The following is a 19940-nucleotide window of genomic DNA, read 5'->3' on the forward strand; positions in this document are numbered from 1 at the left end:
CGTTTCTTTTTCCCGTCGATGTCGCACCAAAGTTAAAAAACGAGGGCATCTTTTTTTTTTTTTACAAATAACAATCGATGGAGAATGGAGGTTTCGTCACAGTTTATTTTTTTAAGCAAAAAAAAAAAAAAAAAACGTCCCGTTTTCCACCCGAGTGTATTTCGCCGTTTTCGCCAGGACGCTGTGACCTCACTTCCGTTTTGACGAAACGTTGACCGCGGGCGCGCTCTTCCTTCGGCGGAGTCGAGATGAGGAGCCTGGCGGAGGTGCAGGCCACCCTGCAGGTCGCCAAACTCAAGGGGGGAGAGCTGCAGGGGACCGTCCACTGTCTGTCTTTCGGGGAGGACGTTTCCTCGGCGGACTACTGCTTAATGGAGCTGGATGACGCGCTGTGCCAGCACATCGAGGCCGGCGGGAGGTGAGACGCTCGGCCCGTTTGCGTGGAGTGTGTAACTGTGACCGAGCGATTGCTTTTTTTTTTTTTTTTAAATCGTCCCATTGCGTTATTGGTCAGTGCAGGAGGCATTCTTTAAGACATACCATGGTTGACGTTGATGGAGGTGGAATTATTGACCATTCAAGAGTCAAGATTTTTATTTGTCACACACATATACATACTTCCATACATATATGCAGTGAAATGCAATGCAACGCATTGTCCTAGGGAAAAAAGAAATAAAAGTAAAAAAATCCTTTCTAATAGACCGACTAACTGACTCCTAAAACGAAATACAGTAAGTTGAATACTTATAGAATAAGATAAAAATATATGGAATAAAATACAATAAAAATACAAATGAAGTAAAATGGAATAGATAGAGGGAATATGCCTATGTATGTACAGACATGTGCATTTAAAGTGGCATGTGAATTAAAGTGGCATGTGAATGTGAATAGAGTGAGGTAGTGTTTGGGATAATACAGCACAGTATACAACAGTAGGGCGCGCAGCAATACGGCATCACGAACAACCCTGAACAGTGACACAGTATGCGGTACAGTATGCTACATACAGTACAGTAGTACTGCCACATAATCGATCGACTGTTGGATAACCTTTTTTATTCATTTTTATTATTATTACTTAACTGCTGACATAGATAATTAACACCTTATTGTTATCATTATTACAGTGATTAAATAGATATGCCTAATTAATACATTATTAATATAAGTAGTACTCCTACTGTACTACAGTTATTACATACATAAACATAAGTAATTATTATCATTATGAATGATATTATTATCACTATAATCGTACAACAGTGATATAGGCAAAATAAATACCTTATTTATTATTATGGTTCCCGCACCGAAGAGACAGCACGTCTCCCTGTTGCTTTCCATTGCTATGGGACTTAATTTAGTAAAAACTGGATGATTTGTGTAAATAATTTTACTTGTAAATAATAAATCTTGCACTTCTGTAACGGGGAGACCGCATTTGCCACATTACATCACGTTCCATGGGTGTGTGCACGGTTTGTAGTGTCACAGGTTGCCCGTTAAAATTGTCTAGCCGATTAGAATTTTTCACGATCGCCCGCGCCCAGAGAACACTATCGACTTAATTAATCGTGATTATCATTTTGCCATAATCAAGCAGCCCTACTTCAGAATGATAACCGCTGTTAGTTTCGACGTAGGAAGCCCACCCACTGCCACAAACACCACCCGATCAGAGAATTACACTGTAACCAGGCCGGAACTAATGAACTTCTGCAATCACAAATCACACCGGAACAGAGAGCCAAAGCACACTCGTCCATTGAACTTTAACGGAGGGCCGACTACCCTGAACCCCGCATATGGCTGCCTGCAGCTATTATTGTTATTATTATCATTATTATTATTATATTGCTATTATTGTTACTACAGTGATTACATACTGTAGGTAATTAATACCTTATCTTATTTATCCACTTGCACACTAGCCTGGTTATCCGAGGGGACAAGGAGGAGCGCGCCGTGCTGTGTAGCGAGGACAAGACCTATGATTTGAAGATGGCCGACACGTCAAACCTGCTGCTGTTTGTACCAGGATGCAAAACCCTGGAGCAGCTGTCCAGCAGCCAGGACACCTCCCACCTGGTGCACACACAGGTAGGAGGACGGTGGATCATGCAATCCTACGCAGGTGTATTAGGGACAAACAAGAGGTAAAAATCGAAATATTGTTATTTTTCTGTTGTAGTAATTATATCATGATCCCCAGATTGTGAGTTTGTATTGTTCTGAGTGGTTTTTTTTTTAGCTTCAGATGAAAAAGTGCAGAAGGTCCCATCTCCGTCGATTTGTTCGTGTTGCAGATCTGGGGCTTTTCCAACAGCTACTGGGAACTGAGAAAGCAGCGTCCCAAGCTGCGGAAACTCAAACAGCTTCTGATGGAGAACCCCTACGAAGGCCCTGCTCTGAGGGGCCAGGAGGAGAACACAGAACACAGAGTAAACTTACTGTACCCATTTTTGATACCCTTTTATAGCCTATACAGCGGTGGTATTCAACCCCCGACCCCCCCCCCTCTAGTGGGCCGTGGATGAACCGGAAGCGAGTGCGAGAAAATGAAAGACAACAGAAAATACCAGGAAAATAGGCCTTCAATATACTAGTGCATGATCATTCACAATTTTAGACTTTTTAAGACATTTTAATGACACAGTCTAACAAAATGTCAATGATTTAGTCCCGTGTACCACAATGGAAGATGAAACTGCCAGTTAGAGTGAAAGACACACATGCCCATTCAAAAGTTAAGACTTTCTAAGAAATTTTAATGGCACATTTGAACAAAATACCAATGATTCAGTCCGGGAAAAGACAGTCTTTGTGACTCAGTCACAGAGCCCTGAAGCCCAGCCCGTCGCTGGCTTGCTGTTTATTTAAAGTTTATTAATATTACACGTGTCGCGTGTCCAAATTGCACCAAATTCCACACTGCACGTCCTTGGATCCCCAGCAATACACCCGCTAAGTGTGAAGTAGATCGGATGAACGGTTGTCAAGATAATCAAAGGACATACAGACAGACAGACAGACAGAGATTCCTTCATTTATTGTTAGATTTGATGTTCTAATTTGACATAGCTAATACAATATCATTAAAATGTTTATGTAAAGTTTCTAAATCTAATAGGATCATTGAAAATAATTCAAGTTCTTGAAATCCTACGGATGGGGGCTCGGCAAAAAAAGTTTGAATACCACCAAGATGCAGGGTCAGGGTTTCTGACGTTATTGCCGTAATTTTTTTTATTTTTTATTATTATTTCTGTTGTGAATTGTAGTAAAGGACTTTCCAGGAGTGAGGGCACAATAATAAACCATTAGAGCTGACAAAATGGCTACAAGGTTAAAACCTCTCTGCTCCCCTGTTCCCAGTACACCATGCTAGACCTGCTGGAGAGGATCCAGGCCAGCAAGGAAGAGATCCAGACCCACCTGAAGACCATCCACGCCTGCCAGATAGACGGTGGGTTGTGGGTCCTCAAAGTTCTGAGACATTTATTCCAACGAATAAGCGTACCTACATCAACATTTTGCGGTGTCCCCTTTCACAGTCATCTCTCCCAGGTTCTATTGTTCAGGGTTCTTCCCAGGTCCTTGAGATGCTTGAAGTGCTTGAATTTCATCCTCAGAAATTAAAGTACTGGAATACTTTGAAGATAGTTTACCTTGATAGTTTTTTGCTGAAGTGCTTGAAAAGCCCTTGGAAAAAAAACCACAATAATTGAAAACCTGTGATATCCTCCCTGGTTTTGTTATTCAAATTGTGATGCCATAAACTTTTTCCAGAATCGCTATATAATACTAAATATATATATATATATATATATATAAATATTTTAATTGATAAAGATCATAAAGATTGATGATTGTATTTGTTTTGTTTGCAGTCCTTGAAAATGAAAATATATTGCTTAAAGTACTTGGAAGTCCTCAATTTCATTTTGTAATGCCAGAACAAACCCTGATTATATTGTTGTGTATCTAACGTCAGTGTAGCATCTAAAATGTCTTTCGATTCAGTTACATTTAGGTTTAGAAATAAATGCAATTCTGAGGGCGGATTAATACAGACAATAATATCCCACAAATGTTTATTTTTTTTCCAAAGCATTCAGGTGAAATGTCCCAAATATGTACACATAGTATCAACATAATATTATAATACACCTCCGCTCATCGTGTGTGTGTGTGTGTGTGTGTGTGTGTGTGTGTGTGTGTGTGTGTGTGTGTGTGTGTGTGTGTGTGTGTGTGTGTGTGTGTGTGTGTGTGTGTGTGTGTGTGTGTGTGTGTGTGTGTGTGTGTGCGCGCGCGCGCGCTATACTGGTGAGGACTGGTCTCCAAATTGACTATTTTTTGGTTCAGAAGTGCACCAGGAACATGGGTCACTTGATACCAGTACAAGAATGTGTGTGTGTAAGGGTGTGCGTGTATTGCTGTAATCATTTATTTACTGTTCATTTTTGAGATTCATTGCCATTCTGTTAACTGTTTATTTTTCTCTGTTTTTTGTCAATTTTTTTCTCATCTTAGGTTCAGCTTTCTGGTTCTCTGCTAAGCTTTATGTAATCAGTTCTTGTATACAGCGTTTCCGTTATCCAGTGGTTGCCGGATTTTGACCGGGAAAATCAGTTGAAGTCCGATATATTTAAATCACTCAGTCATAGTGTGAAAATAATTCCCTCAGAGCACAATTTGAATTAGTGTCGGGTGGATCATTGAGATAAAGAGTTCCGCAGATCTGTTCATTTCCGCGCTCTGCAAGTTGCAGCGGAAAGCCAATCAGTTTGGACGATCTAAAGCTGACCTTTCAACTCTAACCAATCACGTTTGTCGATATCGAAGTAAGCACCCCCCTCCCCTCTTGTGGACAGGTTGCGCTTGTAAACACACACACACACACACACACACACACGGAGCAGAGACAGAAACGCAGCGTCTAGAGCTCTGAGGAGAACCAGAAAGATGATGTGTCGTTGGGACACATACATCCATAGTTTGGCGTTTTTTTTGGATATTTAAGTTCTGACCCAAAGCAGACGGTAAATATTCATTGTGTAAAATATGTCGACCGGACGTCCCGATGGAGACGGTTGTTTTTGATTTGATCAAAATAGTATTTAAGTGAAATGTTAGTTAAAGCAGCTGCTTGTACTCTGATTGTATATGATGACATTTCCCGGTTAACTCCTTTTTTGGCTCTGTGGCAGTTCCGCCTGCCACAAACCACCCAGGTGGTGTTTTCAGGGCCCTCTGACACAGAGACACAGGCTATGGGGTTGAAACGCACCAGTTTATTGTAGAGAGTGGGCAAGATGGGACAAGCCTGGAGCGGATGGAAACATGTCATGACAAGGGCTCCTCTCCTGTGTGTGGGGATGAGTGATTTAACCTGTGCTCTGTTTGCTCTTATGAGCAACAGGTGCACGGCCACCCCTGATCCAAATTAACTAGACCCAAGACATGTGTGGCTGCTTAAATCACACCACCCCTACACCACAGGGTTACTTGTATTTCTATTTTTTTATTGTTTTTCTATTCTTTTTTAGGTACTATATTTTGTTTTTTATTATCAGGTTTAGTGTATATTGTCATATTTTATTGTGAACAGTCCACCTGTCTATCTGTCTGTCTGTGTAATCACTCTTAACTGAATGCTTTTTCATTTATTCCGCTCTATCTGTTCTCCTCTGCCAGGCTACTGGCGCGTGTTGGACTTCGACTACGAGGTGAAGCTGCTCGGCCACGTGTGTCAGCTCATTGACTCCGAGTCCTGGTCCTTCAGCAAAGTTCCCCTGGAAGCGTGTCTGGAAGAGCTAGGCCCACTGGAGCCCAAGTAGGTCCATTATTATTATTATTATTATTATTATTATTATTATTATTAGGCGTCCAGCCCGTATTGTTATTGTTCTGGGAAAAATAGGTGGAATTTTGAAATCTAAAACCATCTGGAACACAAATTTCGGCATAACACACAAACACAGTTTACATCTTGTTTGAACCGCTATGTCACAAACACCTTGTGGTTGAAGTTTCATCAAAATCGATGCACATACGGAGCAGAAATTAGCGAAAACACGACTTTCAAATTTGATCGATATCACAGACGCGGTGCAATGCCTTTCACGCCAAAATGTGTCCAACCCAGCTAACACTATCTGGAACACATCCTTCTGCAGAACCTATGAACATGGTTGAAGTGTTGTTTAAACCGATATTTCACAAGGATCTTGTGGTTTAAATGTCATCCAAATCGATCCAAATACGGAGCGGATATTAGTGAAAAACCAAACAACTTTGACCCAGCTATAGCTGTCTTGGTTAACTGACACGTCACTATACGTGAACGAAATAAAGACAAGAGATTTACAGTAACACGCTTTATGATGTCATCATATTATTTACTATAAATGTACAGGTTCCGATTCAGAATGTCCAGTCGGATCGTGTCCACTGTGCGGCGTAGACTCGGTCACTGTACTTGTTTGACGTTACCAACGATCGATTTACGTGTACATTTACGTATCAAATATTATCTGTTTGATTGATATTTTAAATCGATGTGGATATGTCGTACTTGACGGGTACGAGACACAACGTCACTTACCGTCACTGATAATCTAGATGTACTTCAACGCAACAAGGTAAGTTATAACAAGGAAAAGATATTGTTTAAAATAAAATAGTTTTTGTATGTTTGTATGTCATCTATAAAAAATTTCCTACACCTAAACTTCACAAACTTTAATGAAAAAGCGTTTAATATTGACAAATTCTTCCATAATAATTCTAATGCCGAATTAATGTTAAAGTTACATAAATATTGTCTCCATTTACAATATAGACAAGTAATCCATTAAACAAAATGTTCTAATTGTACATTATAACAGATAAAGTACAATAAAGTAGTAATTACAACTAGCATGTATTTATATATTTCTAAAATGAAATTGTTATTTTTATAAAAAGTATTTACAAAAGTTGTTTTCAGTAAATCGTGATACATTTCACAAAAAACAATACGTACCTAAAATGAATAAACTGGACCCTGTGTATTGCTGCCTGCAGCTATATTTATTGTTATTATTATTATATTATTTTTATTGTTAATATTATTATTTTATCATTCACATTTGGAATTTATAGTCTACGGATATGTCTATTATCCCACTACTGAAGCTAATATGTCTTGAAGAGAACATGGAATTAATAACCCTGCTGCCATATTGTATGATGTCTCTTAATGACACATTGTCGTCCACAGGGAGATGATTGAGCATTGCTTGAACTGCTACGGAAAACCCTGCACTGAAAACAGTAAGAAAACATTATCATTTCAAATGTACTTGCATACATTTATGAATGTATTTTGCTTAGTGAGTTTGTTTTTTGGACAATAATCGAGACAATGGTTTAAATGGTTGCAAAATTTCTAGAATATTCAAAGGTGGAAACTTTCCATAGGAACATATGGGAAATTAACTGTGTGGTTGCAATTCTACTGAAGCTCAATGAAATAGGGATATCTTAACTAAAAAATGCCTTGTTGTGTATTTGTTATTGAAATTCTACAATAGTTCCCGAATTCATGACATTAAACTCCCATGGAAAATTTACCAGAAAGTTTCCGGTTTTACTGGAATTGCAATTTGTGATCAAAATGGGAGCTAGAGCCACAGGGAAGAGCTCTAGGGGAGGGACACATATTGTTTTTCTATATGAAGAGACCAAATTCCCCACAGTTTCAATCTTTTATAGTACAAAAAGGACAAATTCCTAATTGTTTTTATACATATAGCATGCACTGGATTGATGGATAGGCATTAATATAATAATACATGCTAACGAATGAAAATAGAAGAATAAGCGATTAAATATTAAAATTTGCAATACACAATACATATAAAAAATAACTAGTATAGAAAAAATTGGCAATATACAATATCAGTAACAATAATTAACAATAAATAAATCTAATAATAAACCATGGAATTAAAATAAAAATAAATGATGGACAATACTCAATATTGATAAATGATATTGAAGTATTAAATAAATATAAACAAAAATAACCAAATATAAGCCTTATAATGTACTGTAAACCAGAAAAATAAATGAACAGTAAAAATAAAACTACCTCACCCTTTTGTCCTCAGGCAAACCAGGGCAGGTGCTTTACGCGCTGGACGAGGACTCCGTGTGCCGAGCGATGGCGCTGCTGCTGCTGCACAACGCCGTCAAGTTCCACCTGCGGGAGTTCCTGGAGGTGTGGCAGCAGAGTGTCCCGGAGGGGATGCGCACACGGCTGGAGCAGCTCAAGGTGTGGGGGAGACACTCCCAACACTGGACTGTTTTATTAAGATTAATAAGATCAATAGATAGATCAATAAACGCACAGTCCTATACAATAACTTATATACAAGCTTATAAAATGGAAGCATATCATTTCTTGACTTTTTACCATAACCAAAAATGGTGTCCAGCAACAGTTTTCGCCATAGAATGCGTTTGAACAAGATTTGTCAACATTTGTGAAATGTACATTTTTTTGGACTGGTGTTGCAGCAGTTCACCTTGGTATATGTGTGGTATGTGTGGCCATCAAGCCTAGCACTAGACTTCATACTTACGTAATCTAATACCTGAACGCCTCTGCAGAAAAATTCAATTAGTATGCGGACAATTGTACATTGTACCGCCGCTTGGCCTCGTCCCCGCTTTGCTTCCAGACGCTGCCAGAGTGCGGTTTTAAATTGTACTAAAGCTGTGCGGGGTCACGCAGTTGGCTGAGTAAAATCTGGCATAAATAGTCAAGGGCCCATGAGAAACTGTTTATAGCCAATGAAAAAGAGGTTGTTGATCGGCCCAAGATCTCTCCAACCGCAGCATACAAACGTTCCAGGGCAGCAACAGTCTCATAAATGATGTGTTTGTTACTTTCTAAAGTTTACTCCTGCTCCTGATGGTTTTTTTTCTGCCGGTGTTGGACCCTCCCAGAGCGCGGCTCTGGTGGACCGCAGCTCCCGCCCGGAGACCATCTCTCTGCTGCAGGTGGAGGACCTTCCAGAGGACACGCTGGAGCGCTTCAACCACCTGTTCACGCTGCGGGACAAGTGGACGGAGGAGGACATTACCCCCTACATCCAGTCAGTGTCGTTCCCATTGTGCTGTTCACAACACAAGGGAGGTGATAACGAGAGGGTTACCTAACAGTTAACATACAGCCAGCGTTCGTTATTGCAAAATAACCTCCTTCAGAGTGATGAAAGACCTGATCATGCTGTCAGGTGTGGTTAGTTTGTGGCTGGCTGCACATCATCCCACTTATTACACAGCTACTTAATAAATCAAAGAATAAACTGAGAGAGCATATTGATTTAAAATGTTTTTATAACTAATATGCCTCGTTAATAAAAAGTTTAAAAAAAAAAAGCCTCCCATATGACTTACATATTTATTGTTCATAATTAATGAAATTGTACATATCGTCCATCATCCCAAATCAAAGTCTTTCATTGTAGTCTCTATCAGTCACAAGATGGTCTATGCCACTATTTACCAGTCAGAATCAGGTTTTTACAGAAATTAAGCACCACAGTTAATTAACCACTACAATGACAGATGTAGAAGGTGATGACAAACATTCAGGTATTTTCAGTTGTAATATTGTACAAGTCTGTTGTTTTTGAATGACTTCGGAATCTGGATACACTCTCTCATCGTCTGTTTCCCGCTCTCCCTCAGGGACCTTTGTGGGGAGAAGCAGACCACCGGAACGCTCCTCACCAAGTTCGCCCGCTCGTCCATGCAGAATGGGGTCAAGGTGTTCAACTCTAGGCGGCTTGTGGCTCAGTAGACAAACCTTTTACTCTCTTGTATTCTCATTGTACATTTTTTATATATTTGTTAATAAAAAAAAAATTGTGGTTCCAATTTGACGACTCGTTTCAAATTTCTCTTAAAGTATCAGCTAATAAAGGCAAAATGTAAATGTAGGCTGATGAATGTCACTACATCTTTTGCTAATTGTTTTACTATGATGTACTACAATGCCTTACAATAACTCTTATAATCTATGTAATATGCAGTTATTGCAGAATAAATGGTAATTTATTCTGCAATAACTGCACATTACATAGATTATTAGAGTTATATGATGTTAGTCATATTGTTGAAGCTGAATACGGTAAGTCCTGCACTAATATTTCCAACCAGTACACAGACAATCTCAATCAGCAAATCACTGAGGCTTGGTAAGGCCAATTCCAATAATAATAGGTAATAAAAGTTACTACTATACCAGAATATCAGCACATAGCTTCAATAGGTCTGATTGGTTTTCTAAATAGTCATACCTGAAATGTGTCAATAAGGAAACGTTTGTGTTAATAACTTAAAGTCCCTGTAAAGCAAAAATAAATGTCTATGTATATCTAAAATGAGTTTTCAAAATCTTGAAAAAAAAAAAAAAAAAAAAAAAAAAGGGAGTTCCCTCTGTTGTGAGATGCTGGGGGCTGAAGATGCTGAAACTATGCCCAATTGTTGTAATCGTGTTAAATGTTTACATTGGAGTAACTACCCTGTTTTAAATGTTCTGCTGAACCCAGTCCTGTGTGTCTAGTTGCTCTCCTCAAAGCGCCGCTGTCTTGCTGCAGGACTCCCCACTCCCCACTCCCCACCTCCTGCAGGTCGAGCCGCCGCGGCCTGCTTGCGAATGCTTACATAACCCAACCCTGCACATTCAAACCAATGGGATGGTTCTGTTTTGTTGCTGGCGGTCATGGCCTGAGTTCACGGCCTCCCTGAAGACGCCTTCAACCCCTGGTGTTTATTCCCAAAACAGCGTTTTATGCCAACCAACGGGCTGTTAGCTTATTTCACCACTGATGCTCCGATTCCGACCTGGTGTTTATATAGTGTGTGGGAGGAGCCATGCCAAGTATTACTGCTCCACGTCATCAAGTCAGGACTTCTGGACCACAAAAATGGTGAGAAACAGTTTAAGGGTCTAACTCTGCTATTCTGCACGACAAAACATTCACATGTTTTCAGCTCTTACTCTCTAATATGTATAATGTGTTTAGAGACCAAAAAAGGTCTAGACCTGGGCTAGAAAGAAGTCTGGATCTCCGGGCGACGTTTCTATCTATTCTGGCCACAAAATCTTGGAAGAAAAAGCACTGGAAGCGAACAAAGTCTGATGCAAAAAAGTTTATTGTGTATCTGAGTGTCAAGTACTGCAATAAACAGTGAGAAGGACTCCGGAGCCAAACTCACTAACCGATCTTTTGGACTTTCTTATATACCCGAGAGATCTTCTCCAGTTCTCCATTTACATGTTATACCCCTTTCAGTGTTGGGAACCAATCAGCCCTGTTACCGTGGATGTTCTCATTTTTTGGGGGTAGTTTTCCAAACAACCAATCACAGGTTTTGTGGGGTGTGAACCAATTACACAACCTGTCACAATGCGGCCTCTCCTTTGCTGGAAGAGAGTTTTTTCTATGGTTCCTAGAACCCCTGCACTATATATGGGCGCATGCAGGACCTTGGCCTGTTTTCTTTGTCTCAGCTGGATTTGAAGAAGCCTTTTGATTTTTTGGAGACTAAAGTTATTTCTGTTGTTTCATTATTTCCCTTTTTTGGGTTTTATAGTATACATTTTTAAAAGTTTTTTTTTAATACATATACTTTAAATATTGGTGGTTTATTATAACATGTTATCAGTTAATTTTCATGTGGGGGTTAATTATGAACCACAACAAGGCCATGTATGAATGACTACCTGCTCCTGCCTTTTCCAGATATTTTCTATCTAGCGATGTTACGGATTCCATGTAGGAAAGGAGCTATATTAATCTATTTGTAGTTTGATTGACATGAGACTTAAACCCAATGTTCATGAAAGCATGAAGTTGTGACAGAAGAAATAAAAGGCTACCAATTCAACGGAGTTGTTCTGAGAAAAAGGGCTTCACCAACAAGGGCTTTCTGGGATGGCGTTCCTGTCTAGTGCAGCTTTAACAGAGGAAGCAGACTGACTGAACTTTTTCCTGAGTACGATAATGCAATCCCTTCCTACTGAACCACTTGTGAACCAATATGTAGTTGTTCTTATGTTGTTGTTGTCAAACTGTCCGAGCGGAGAAGTCAAGCCATATATAATAGTGTACATAAGACAAACATTTACATATTTAATGTTTAATGTCATGTTTTCCCAACTCAGCAAGTTATATAATTGTAGAATAATGAAAATGTACCAATTTCTTGCCAAGGATTTTAAATGTTTATACAAAGACTGTAATGGTTTTGTAGTGGTGCAAGCCTGGGACCATGTTGTTAAACAGAAAGTGATATGGGAAATTACCATAGAATGCATGTACATGTTATTGACCTAGATAAATAATTTATGATAAGTGTGTTTATATTTTTAGGCAGCATATGTAATATGGTTTATATGCCTAGGTATTTTATTGAAATATGTATATATTTTGTTCACTCCGAATTTGTAGTTATTGTCCTAACACCACCCCTATACACCTACTGACTGGTGTGCATTGCACTGCTGCTTCCAAGCAAGAAGGTCCTGGGTTTGATCCTAGATGACAAAATTCGCAGTCAGGTACAGCCCTATCTCCTTAGTAGTCATACCTAAAATGTGTTAATAAGGAACTGTTTTTGTTAATAACTAACTGTAAGTCACCAACCATATTTATTTTGTACAAAACCGCTTTATTGCGTGGACATTTCAGAACTTTAAATCAAGCATAAATAGGTCGATCACACAGGTGGTTTATGTTCAACATCACAATCGTTTCCATCATAATTATACCATTATTGTGCCCAGAACCAAAGTAAACAACAGACAACATAGCAACAGTGAAGAAAAATTGACAAAATGTTCCAGTTGCTACAAACAGACATATCCATACAAATATACAAACACTCTCACACTAACGCACCACATTGCATTATCAGGCCAGAAAAATAAAACTTTCTGTCACTCAAGTGTTTTCTGGGATGCCGAGACAATTGAACAAAGTTCGGGTCTTGTTATAGACATTTTTGATGTTTGTTGCATTTATCATTGTTCTGTTGACCGACGACTCAAAGATGTAATCAGCTGCTACACGGAACAGATATTTGGGATATAAGCAAAACTACTTGAGGCAAAGGTCAGTTTGGAAAAACAAAATAATAAATAAATATGCAACAAAATACATGCTAGAAAAAATAGGATGCTAAATAGAAAATAAGGAGGCAACCTGGTTTCCAGTTCACTTGGTACTATTGGGACCTTTGAAGCGGAATATTCCGGAGCATGTAAGATGATCTGAAGGCTGATGGGATTACAAAGGTTGACTTTCTGACAGATTGGACCCTTAGTTATTGATTAAGAAACCAGTAATTTCCCTGGAATGTGCAAGCACTGCCCCCAAACACGTTAAGGGTTTGGAATGATTGGATGGAGGGCTATCTGCCTTTCCAATGGCCCATCAGTTTGGTCGGTCAATATATCGATATAATAATGATATTGTGATATGAGACTAGGTATCGTCTGGGACTTGTGGTTATCATAATATCCCAATATAGTTAAATAAAGTCTTAAAAGGCGAATGCAATTCTCTGAACTTTGTGTTCCAGCTGTTCTAATCAACACCTCTAGCTGCTTGGACAAAATCTCGACGTTACTGATGATTGTTTCCCAAATGTTTCCCGTGTGTAAATATCTTATGAAAGCATCACAATTCATCAACAAAAGATAGTCAAATTAGCGATATCCTGGTCACAAATATTGTGACATTTGATTTTGTCAATATCGCCCCACCCTACTCATCAGTACCGACATGAACCCTAGCTGGGAGCTTTATAAGTGGTGATAAAAGTTGTCCTTTCATAGATGGTCTTCATGAACGCCATTTTTTGTTGGGACACACTGCTTAATGCGCAGACCGCTGCATTCACAAGATGGACGTGTCGGGAATAAAGGGAAGGCACAGTACGAGTACAAAATTAAAACAGCACCAAATACACACAACAACACAGTTGCATATCTTTCTCTAGCACACACACACACACACACACACACACACACCCTTACACACACATTCTTGTACTGGTGTCAAAGTGACACATGTTCCTGGTGCACTTGTGAACCAAAAAATGTAGTCAATTTGGAGACCAGTCCTCACAAGTATAGTAAAAAAAACGCGCGCACACACACACACACACACACACACACACACACACACACACACACACACACACACACACACACACACACACACACACACACACACACACACACACACACCACAGAAAAAAACACCTTTGAGGTGGACTTTACAACCCTCTGGTCTCGGGAGGGTCAGGATCCCAGCGACCAGTCCGAACGACACAGTGTCGTTGGTGTCAGATCTCGCTCTCGTAGGTGTGCATGTAGGTCTTGAGCGACAGGATCTCGGGGTAGGTCCGCGTGGTCCGCCGGTAGAAGTCCAGGCCCGTCAGGTGTTCCACATCTCTGACCCGGGCAGTGTGCCTCCTCATCAGGTCCTCCACCCAGCGAGACTCCTCCTCGGAGCTCTGCAGGACGAGCAAGTATGGATGTCAAAACCAAATCTCTAGCACACAGGTACACACCAGCGTACCAATTGTGAATTAAGAGCAGATTGTACTTTAATTTCCAAACTGAACTATTTTCCAGCCAGTCCCACTTAGGACCGGCCGTTATCGATATTGTGCGATGAGACTAGATATCATCGGGGGTTTTATCGTAATATGACGAGAGTTCAATGTTGTCTTTACGGCTGCCTTCCAGTAAAGTTATGCATATTTCTGAACTTCCTAGGGGGTTCGCTGAGCTCGTCAAATCAACACCACTACCTGCTCGGTCATCATATCCACATTACTAATGGTTGTTTCTCAAATATTTCTTCCGTGTAAGTATCTTATGAAAGCACTAATAGTCATCCCCTAAAATATTGTGAAATGATCGATATTGAGGTCTTCATCACGAGATGTTGTGATATTCAATTTAGCCCGTTTCGGCCAGCGCTACCCCTATTTCTGCGTACGATCAAGTCATTTTCACCTCGCATGCACCTTTGTACTGTCCTTCTCATCCCCACTTTCCCTTTCGCGCTAATGGATCTTGTGGTGTTTCAATCGAGGAGGGATTTGGGGTTTGAACTCACGTTGCAGGTCTCGTCGTTGTCGGCTCTGTGCGGCAGGATGAAGGCCGAGCTGCTGAGGGGCCCTGTGCACGAGTCGGCGGCCTGCGTGAAGTCCAGGCAGCTGGTTGCCACCACAAAGTAGTGCGTGGGAACGGGCATGGAGCTGCTTACGAATCTGCCGGAAAGAGAGAGACAAGAGTTAGTGGGACTGGGATGCAAGGTTTTCAAGGAACAGGGAAGTTTCAGTCTGATATCGTTACTTTACAGTAACCTACGTTTCTGTGTAAAAGCAAGAACTATTATGAGCTCTAACTGTAAGCTGTAAGGTACTTGGCATAAACCAACTCTTGGGTATTCTGCTATTGTTACTCGTTCCCACTGAAGCCTGTGACTGTGATGTACTGTCAGTTTGATTAATACTTATAAATGTACTTTATTTTAAGACATAAAGAACCACTGATCATGATCTGGACGGTAAAGCAATAACAGTTGGCAAAATGTCCACACTTTTAACTTCTAGCTGAGTTTAGTTTCATGTTTACATGTACAAATTTCTGTATATCACGTACATTGTATTAATATATTTTTTTTTTTTGGGTTGAGCCACCAAGACATTGTAGTTTTAATTTTAACATATTTTAGTTTAGCAGTTGACCTTTAGTGGCATTGTATATATTTAAACATCATACATCATACATATTTAAACGTCATACTCCTTATATTATACTTATATTGTACTTTTTATAGTCATATCTTTTTGTTTAAGGGTTACATTTAATATTTGGTGTAAAATGTCAGGTTTATTGTACATCTTTCAGCTAAACAGCATCACTGTTTATTTGTAAAAAAAAAAATATATATATATTTAGTTATTGTATAGGATTTCTTTTTGTCAACATGATGACAATTTCTATAGTTTTTTTGTTTGTTATTTGTAGGTTATATCTGTTGTCTATCATTAGGTTTGGCGTTTATTGGCAGATGTTTTATTTGGTACAGTCAACTATCCAAATGTTACATATATTGCCACATTCTAAGTTTCCCTATTGTGTTGATGTGTCCTGCTTGGACGTTGCAATTTCCCTTCGGGGATGAAAAAAGTACCTATCTACCATCTATCTTATAATTAGAAGTGACCCACTCCATATCTACTTGAATACTTTTCCTGGTGCTGGATCCTATAAATATCACTCTCATAATGTAATCCTCAAAAAAAACAACAAAACAAAGAAAATCAAACATAAAAATGAAAAGAAATGTCCTCACTGTTTCATTTTCTCCACAGAGTCTCTGATACCGTCAAAGTCGTAGTCGAAAATGGGCCCGACGACCATGTTCACCCCGTTCCTCTCGATGGCGTAGCGCTTCACCAGCGCCCTCTGAAAGTATCCCCAAATTTCTGACGGAACAAGAGACAGAGATGTTGGAAGGGCGGGACGGTGATGGAGGCATGGAGACAGAGAGTGTGGACAGATTAGAAGTAGACATGAGGGAATGGAGGCAAAACAACAAAAACAAGTGCAGAGCTTACATTTAGTCCTGACAAATAGTATTTAAAACATTAAGTATATATAATATTAAAAACAAATTCATACTGGTAGAATGATATTGGTATTATCTGATATCATTTCACATTGCTTTACTGTAGCTTTCAGTTACAAGAGGCTGGTCTGGACACAGTACAGTATAATACATAACATAATAACAGGCAGTAAGTTTTTTTGAAGACTTTTACAGTTGGATCTATTCCATTTGATAGGAAAATGTGTAATTTTGGACACATAGTATTACTTGTGATTTATTGCTTACTCTTAAAAGCAGGATACATGGGAACGGTGTTAGTGATCAGGACAGCGTCGTACTTTCCATCCATTGTTGCTGACAGCTCTGTACAGAAAAAAACAAAACAATGAAACATATACTTACGGATGTTCATTTTCCCAAGTATCTGAATCCTTGTGACATCAAAGGCTTTGATTTAGTACACATTCGATTGGAAGTGAAGACGCCTTAGGCAAAGTCCTTAAATCATTTTATAACAAGGTCTTGACATTTGGCCAATGTGGAGGAAGAATTCAATGTGTTCCTGTTAGAACCTTGAGTCATTTTAAAGACAGATCAATCTACACGGTGCACATGAGACTGGAAGTGAAGAACTCCTAGTGAAATTGTGGAATACTTCTTATGTGAAAAGGCCATTAACTTGGAAAGAAATGTGAGTCATCATACAGGGTTCGTTCTGGAATTACAAAATTGAAATTCAAGGACTTTCAAGTACTTTTTTAAGCAGTACTTTTTCAAGGTCTTGTATGTGATATTTATTAATTCAAATTTAATATAATCTTCATCGCATTGTTTTATATATATATATAAATACACACATACTGATCAGCCACAATATTAAAACCATCTGCCAAATATTGTGTAGGTCCCCCTCGTGCCACTAAAACAGCTCTAATCCACCTAACAATGTTTAGGTAGGTTGTACGTGTCAAAGTAACATCCACATGAATGCCAGCGCCCAAGCTTTCCCAACAGAAAAATTCCCAGAGCATCACACTGTGTCCGCCGGCTTGCCTTCTTCCCATAGTGCATCTTGGTGCTATCTCTTCCCCAGGTAAACGACACAAGCGCACCCGACCATCCACATGAAGTAAAATAGAACGTGATTCATCAGACCAGGCACCTTCTTCCATTGCTCCATGGTTCAGTTCTGACACTCATGTGCCCATTGTAGGAGCTTTCAGTGGTGGACAGGGATCAGCATGGGCACTGACTGGTCTGCAGCTACACAGCCCCATACGCAGCAAGCTGTTATGCTCTGTGTGTTCTGACACCTTTCTATCATAGCAGCATGAACTTTTTCAGCAATTTGTGCTACAGTAGCTTTTCTGTGGGATCGGACCAGACAGGTTAGCCTTCGCTCTCCACGCGCATCAATGAGCCTTGGATGCCCATGACCTGTCGCCGGTTCACCGGTTGTCCTTCCTTGGACCACTTTTGATAGGTACTAACCACTGCATACCAGAAACACCCCACACTACCTGCTGTTTTGGAGATGCTCTGACCCAGTCGTCTATCCATCATAATTTGGCCCTTGTCAAAGTCGCTCAGATCCTTACGCTTCACCATTTTTCCTGCTTCCAAAACATCAACTTCAAGAACTGACTGTTCACTTGCTGCCTGATATATCCCACCCCTTGACAGGTGCCACTGGAACGAGATGAGCAATGTTATTCACTTCACCTGTCAGTGGATTTAATGTTGTAGCTTGTTGTAGGAGTGTATGTACCCACACACACACACATACAGTATATATACTGTGTGTGTATATATATTAACTCTCATCATTAACTCTCAGTGTTATAAGTCTTAAAAGTGATTCCGGAAAATGTAAATATAGCATTCCGGAAATTCAAATTACAATTTGAATAACAAAACCAGGGGGTCTTTTCAAGAACTTCAGCACAAAAGGGGCTCTATTCAAGGTATTCCAGTATTTTTCTGAGGACACAATTCAAGACCTTCAAGCATCTCAATGACCCGGTAAGTCATAATCAGGTCGTTGATGATTAAGCCTGAAGCCAAGCTTATTCTCCTATATTGGTAATTAGGGTGAGCAACTGCTGCTTATTGCCTCAATGCTTATTGTAAAATACAAAATACAAATCACCGCCGCGGTACCATGCCTACAATTCAAGAGGGCTAAAACAACTGCAGGAGCAAAACAGAACAGTAGCTGAGACAATACACATTCTGTGTTAGTGCGGCTTCCAGAAAGAACTACAGTGGCGGCAGTTTTCCTACGTGGCGGGTAGAGGAAAGCGTAGGCGATGTGTTTGTCGGCTCGGTAGTTGGTGCAGGACTGGCTGAATGCTGGCGGGACGCGGGTGTCGGGTCTCACACAGTTGGACAGAGTCTCTGGCAGCTGGTACACCTCCACCTGCGGGACCACACAGCGATTAGCGGTTGGAGCACACACAGGGCAATAGTAAGGAAAATAAAAGAGAGAAGGGGAGCGGTTTAATTGGTGGCATTGAAGTTCAACATTCACATTTTAGAAGCTGCTTTTCTTTTCTTTTCCTGGGGAGTCCTGTCTAACACAATGTTTTTCACTGTTATCCAACATAGCTGTGTGAGCTGAACATATAGACCATTAAAAATACTTATATGTATACTACTTAGATATGTATACTACTTATCACTTACTCTCTCTCCCTCTATATATATATATATATATATATATATATATATATATATATAGAGAGAGAGAGAGAGAGAGAGAGAGAGCCACGAGAAAGGGTAAAACAATGCAAATTCATCCTTTTGGTTGATGATGAATCTGAACTTTCAGTACTATATAGTTGTATAGTATATACTGGTAAGGTTTAGAATCTTTAAAAATCAACAGACATTTTAATCAACACTGTAGTATAGTGAATATTAGTAAATGGTTCAAGCCACGGAGACAGAAATATTAAAATATAAAACAGATTCTTGTTTTGACTCTGAAGTTATGTTAAGGAAGGTTGAGTTAACCTTTTTGGCAGAAGAGTGTGTGAGGTCCAGAGGGACACTGTAGCGCTTTTGTTCAACTTTGACAGGGCATCTAGAATGTTGTTCATGAAAAAACAAACAAAAAAACCCCCAAAAAAAACGTGTGTTGACCGACGGAAGGTTCTCTTCAATGCTGACTGAGGTAAGATTTTTTAATGTGAGATATCACCACAGTATACATGACAGCGCCATGTGAAGGAACTG

The 19940-nt window shown here is 39.7% G+C and overlaps 2 protein-coding genes across 2 annotated transcripts in view; one reads left to right on the forward strand and one right to left on the reverse strand.

Annotated features, from left to right (window-relative positions):
• Window positions 1-208: 208 nt before the first annotated feature.
• Window positions 209-9912, forward strand: dscc1 (DNA replication and sister chromatid cohesion 1). Its single transcript, XM_080005420.1, has 9 exons — window positions 209-418; window positions 1938-2106; window positions 2313-2447; window positions 3382-3472; window positions 5704-5842; window positions 7271-7323; window positions 8163-8326; window positions 9004-9152; window positions 9751-9912. Exons 1-9 carry the CDS (start codon window positions 249-251, stop codon window positions 9860-9862), a joined length of 1182 nt encoding a protein of 393 aa, XP_079861546.1. The 5' UTR covers window positions 209-248; the 3' UTR covers window positions 9863-9912.
• A 2814-nt stretch (window positions 9913-12726) lies between these two features.
• The window catches only part of enpp2 (ectonucleotide pyrophosphatase/phosphodiesterase 2), a 31072-nt gene continuing 23858 nt past the window's right edge, over window positions 12727-19940 (reverse strand). The window contains exons 21-25 of the mRNA XM_080005419.1: window positions 18987-19122; window positions 16989-17066; window positions 16446-16578; window positions 15201-15354; window positions 12727-14589 (exon numbers count right to left, since the gene is read on the reverse strand). Coding sequence (XP_079861545.1) covers window positions 14419-14589; window positions 15201-15354; window positions 16446-16578; window positions 16989-17066; window positions 18987-19122 — 672 coding nt within the window. The 3' untranslated portion in view covers window positions 12727-14418. The remainder of the gene's footprint in view (window positions 14590-15200; window positions 15355-16445; window positions 16579-16988; window positions 17067-18986; window positions 19123-19940) is intronic.

Source organism: Zeus faber, assembly GCF_960531495.2.
Source record: "Zeus faber genome assembly, chromosome: 8".
Taxonomy (NCBI): domain Eukaryota; kingdom Metazoa; phylum Chordata; class Actinopteri; order Zeiformes; family Zeidae; genus Zeus; species Zeus faber.

Excerpts from the sequence above, each read along its gene's own strand:
- dscc1 (XM_080005420.1), top strand. The coding sequence starts at position 249 with ATGAGGAGCCTGGCGGAGGTGCAGGCCACCCTGCAGGTCGCCAAACTC. Across the intron at positions 2,448-3,381 it reads AGGAGAACACAGAACACAGA|TACACCATGCTAGACCTGCT; the intron begins GTAAACTTACTG and ends CCCTGTTCCCAG. Across the intron at positions 5,843-7,270 it reads CTAGGCCCACTGGAGCCCAA|GGAGATGATTGAGCATTGCT; the intron begins GTAGGTCCATTA and ends TGTCGTCCACAG.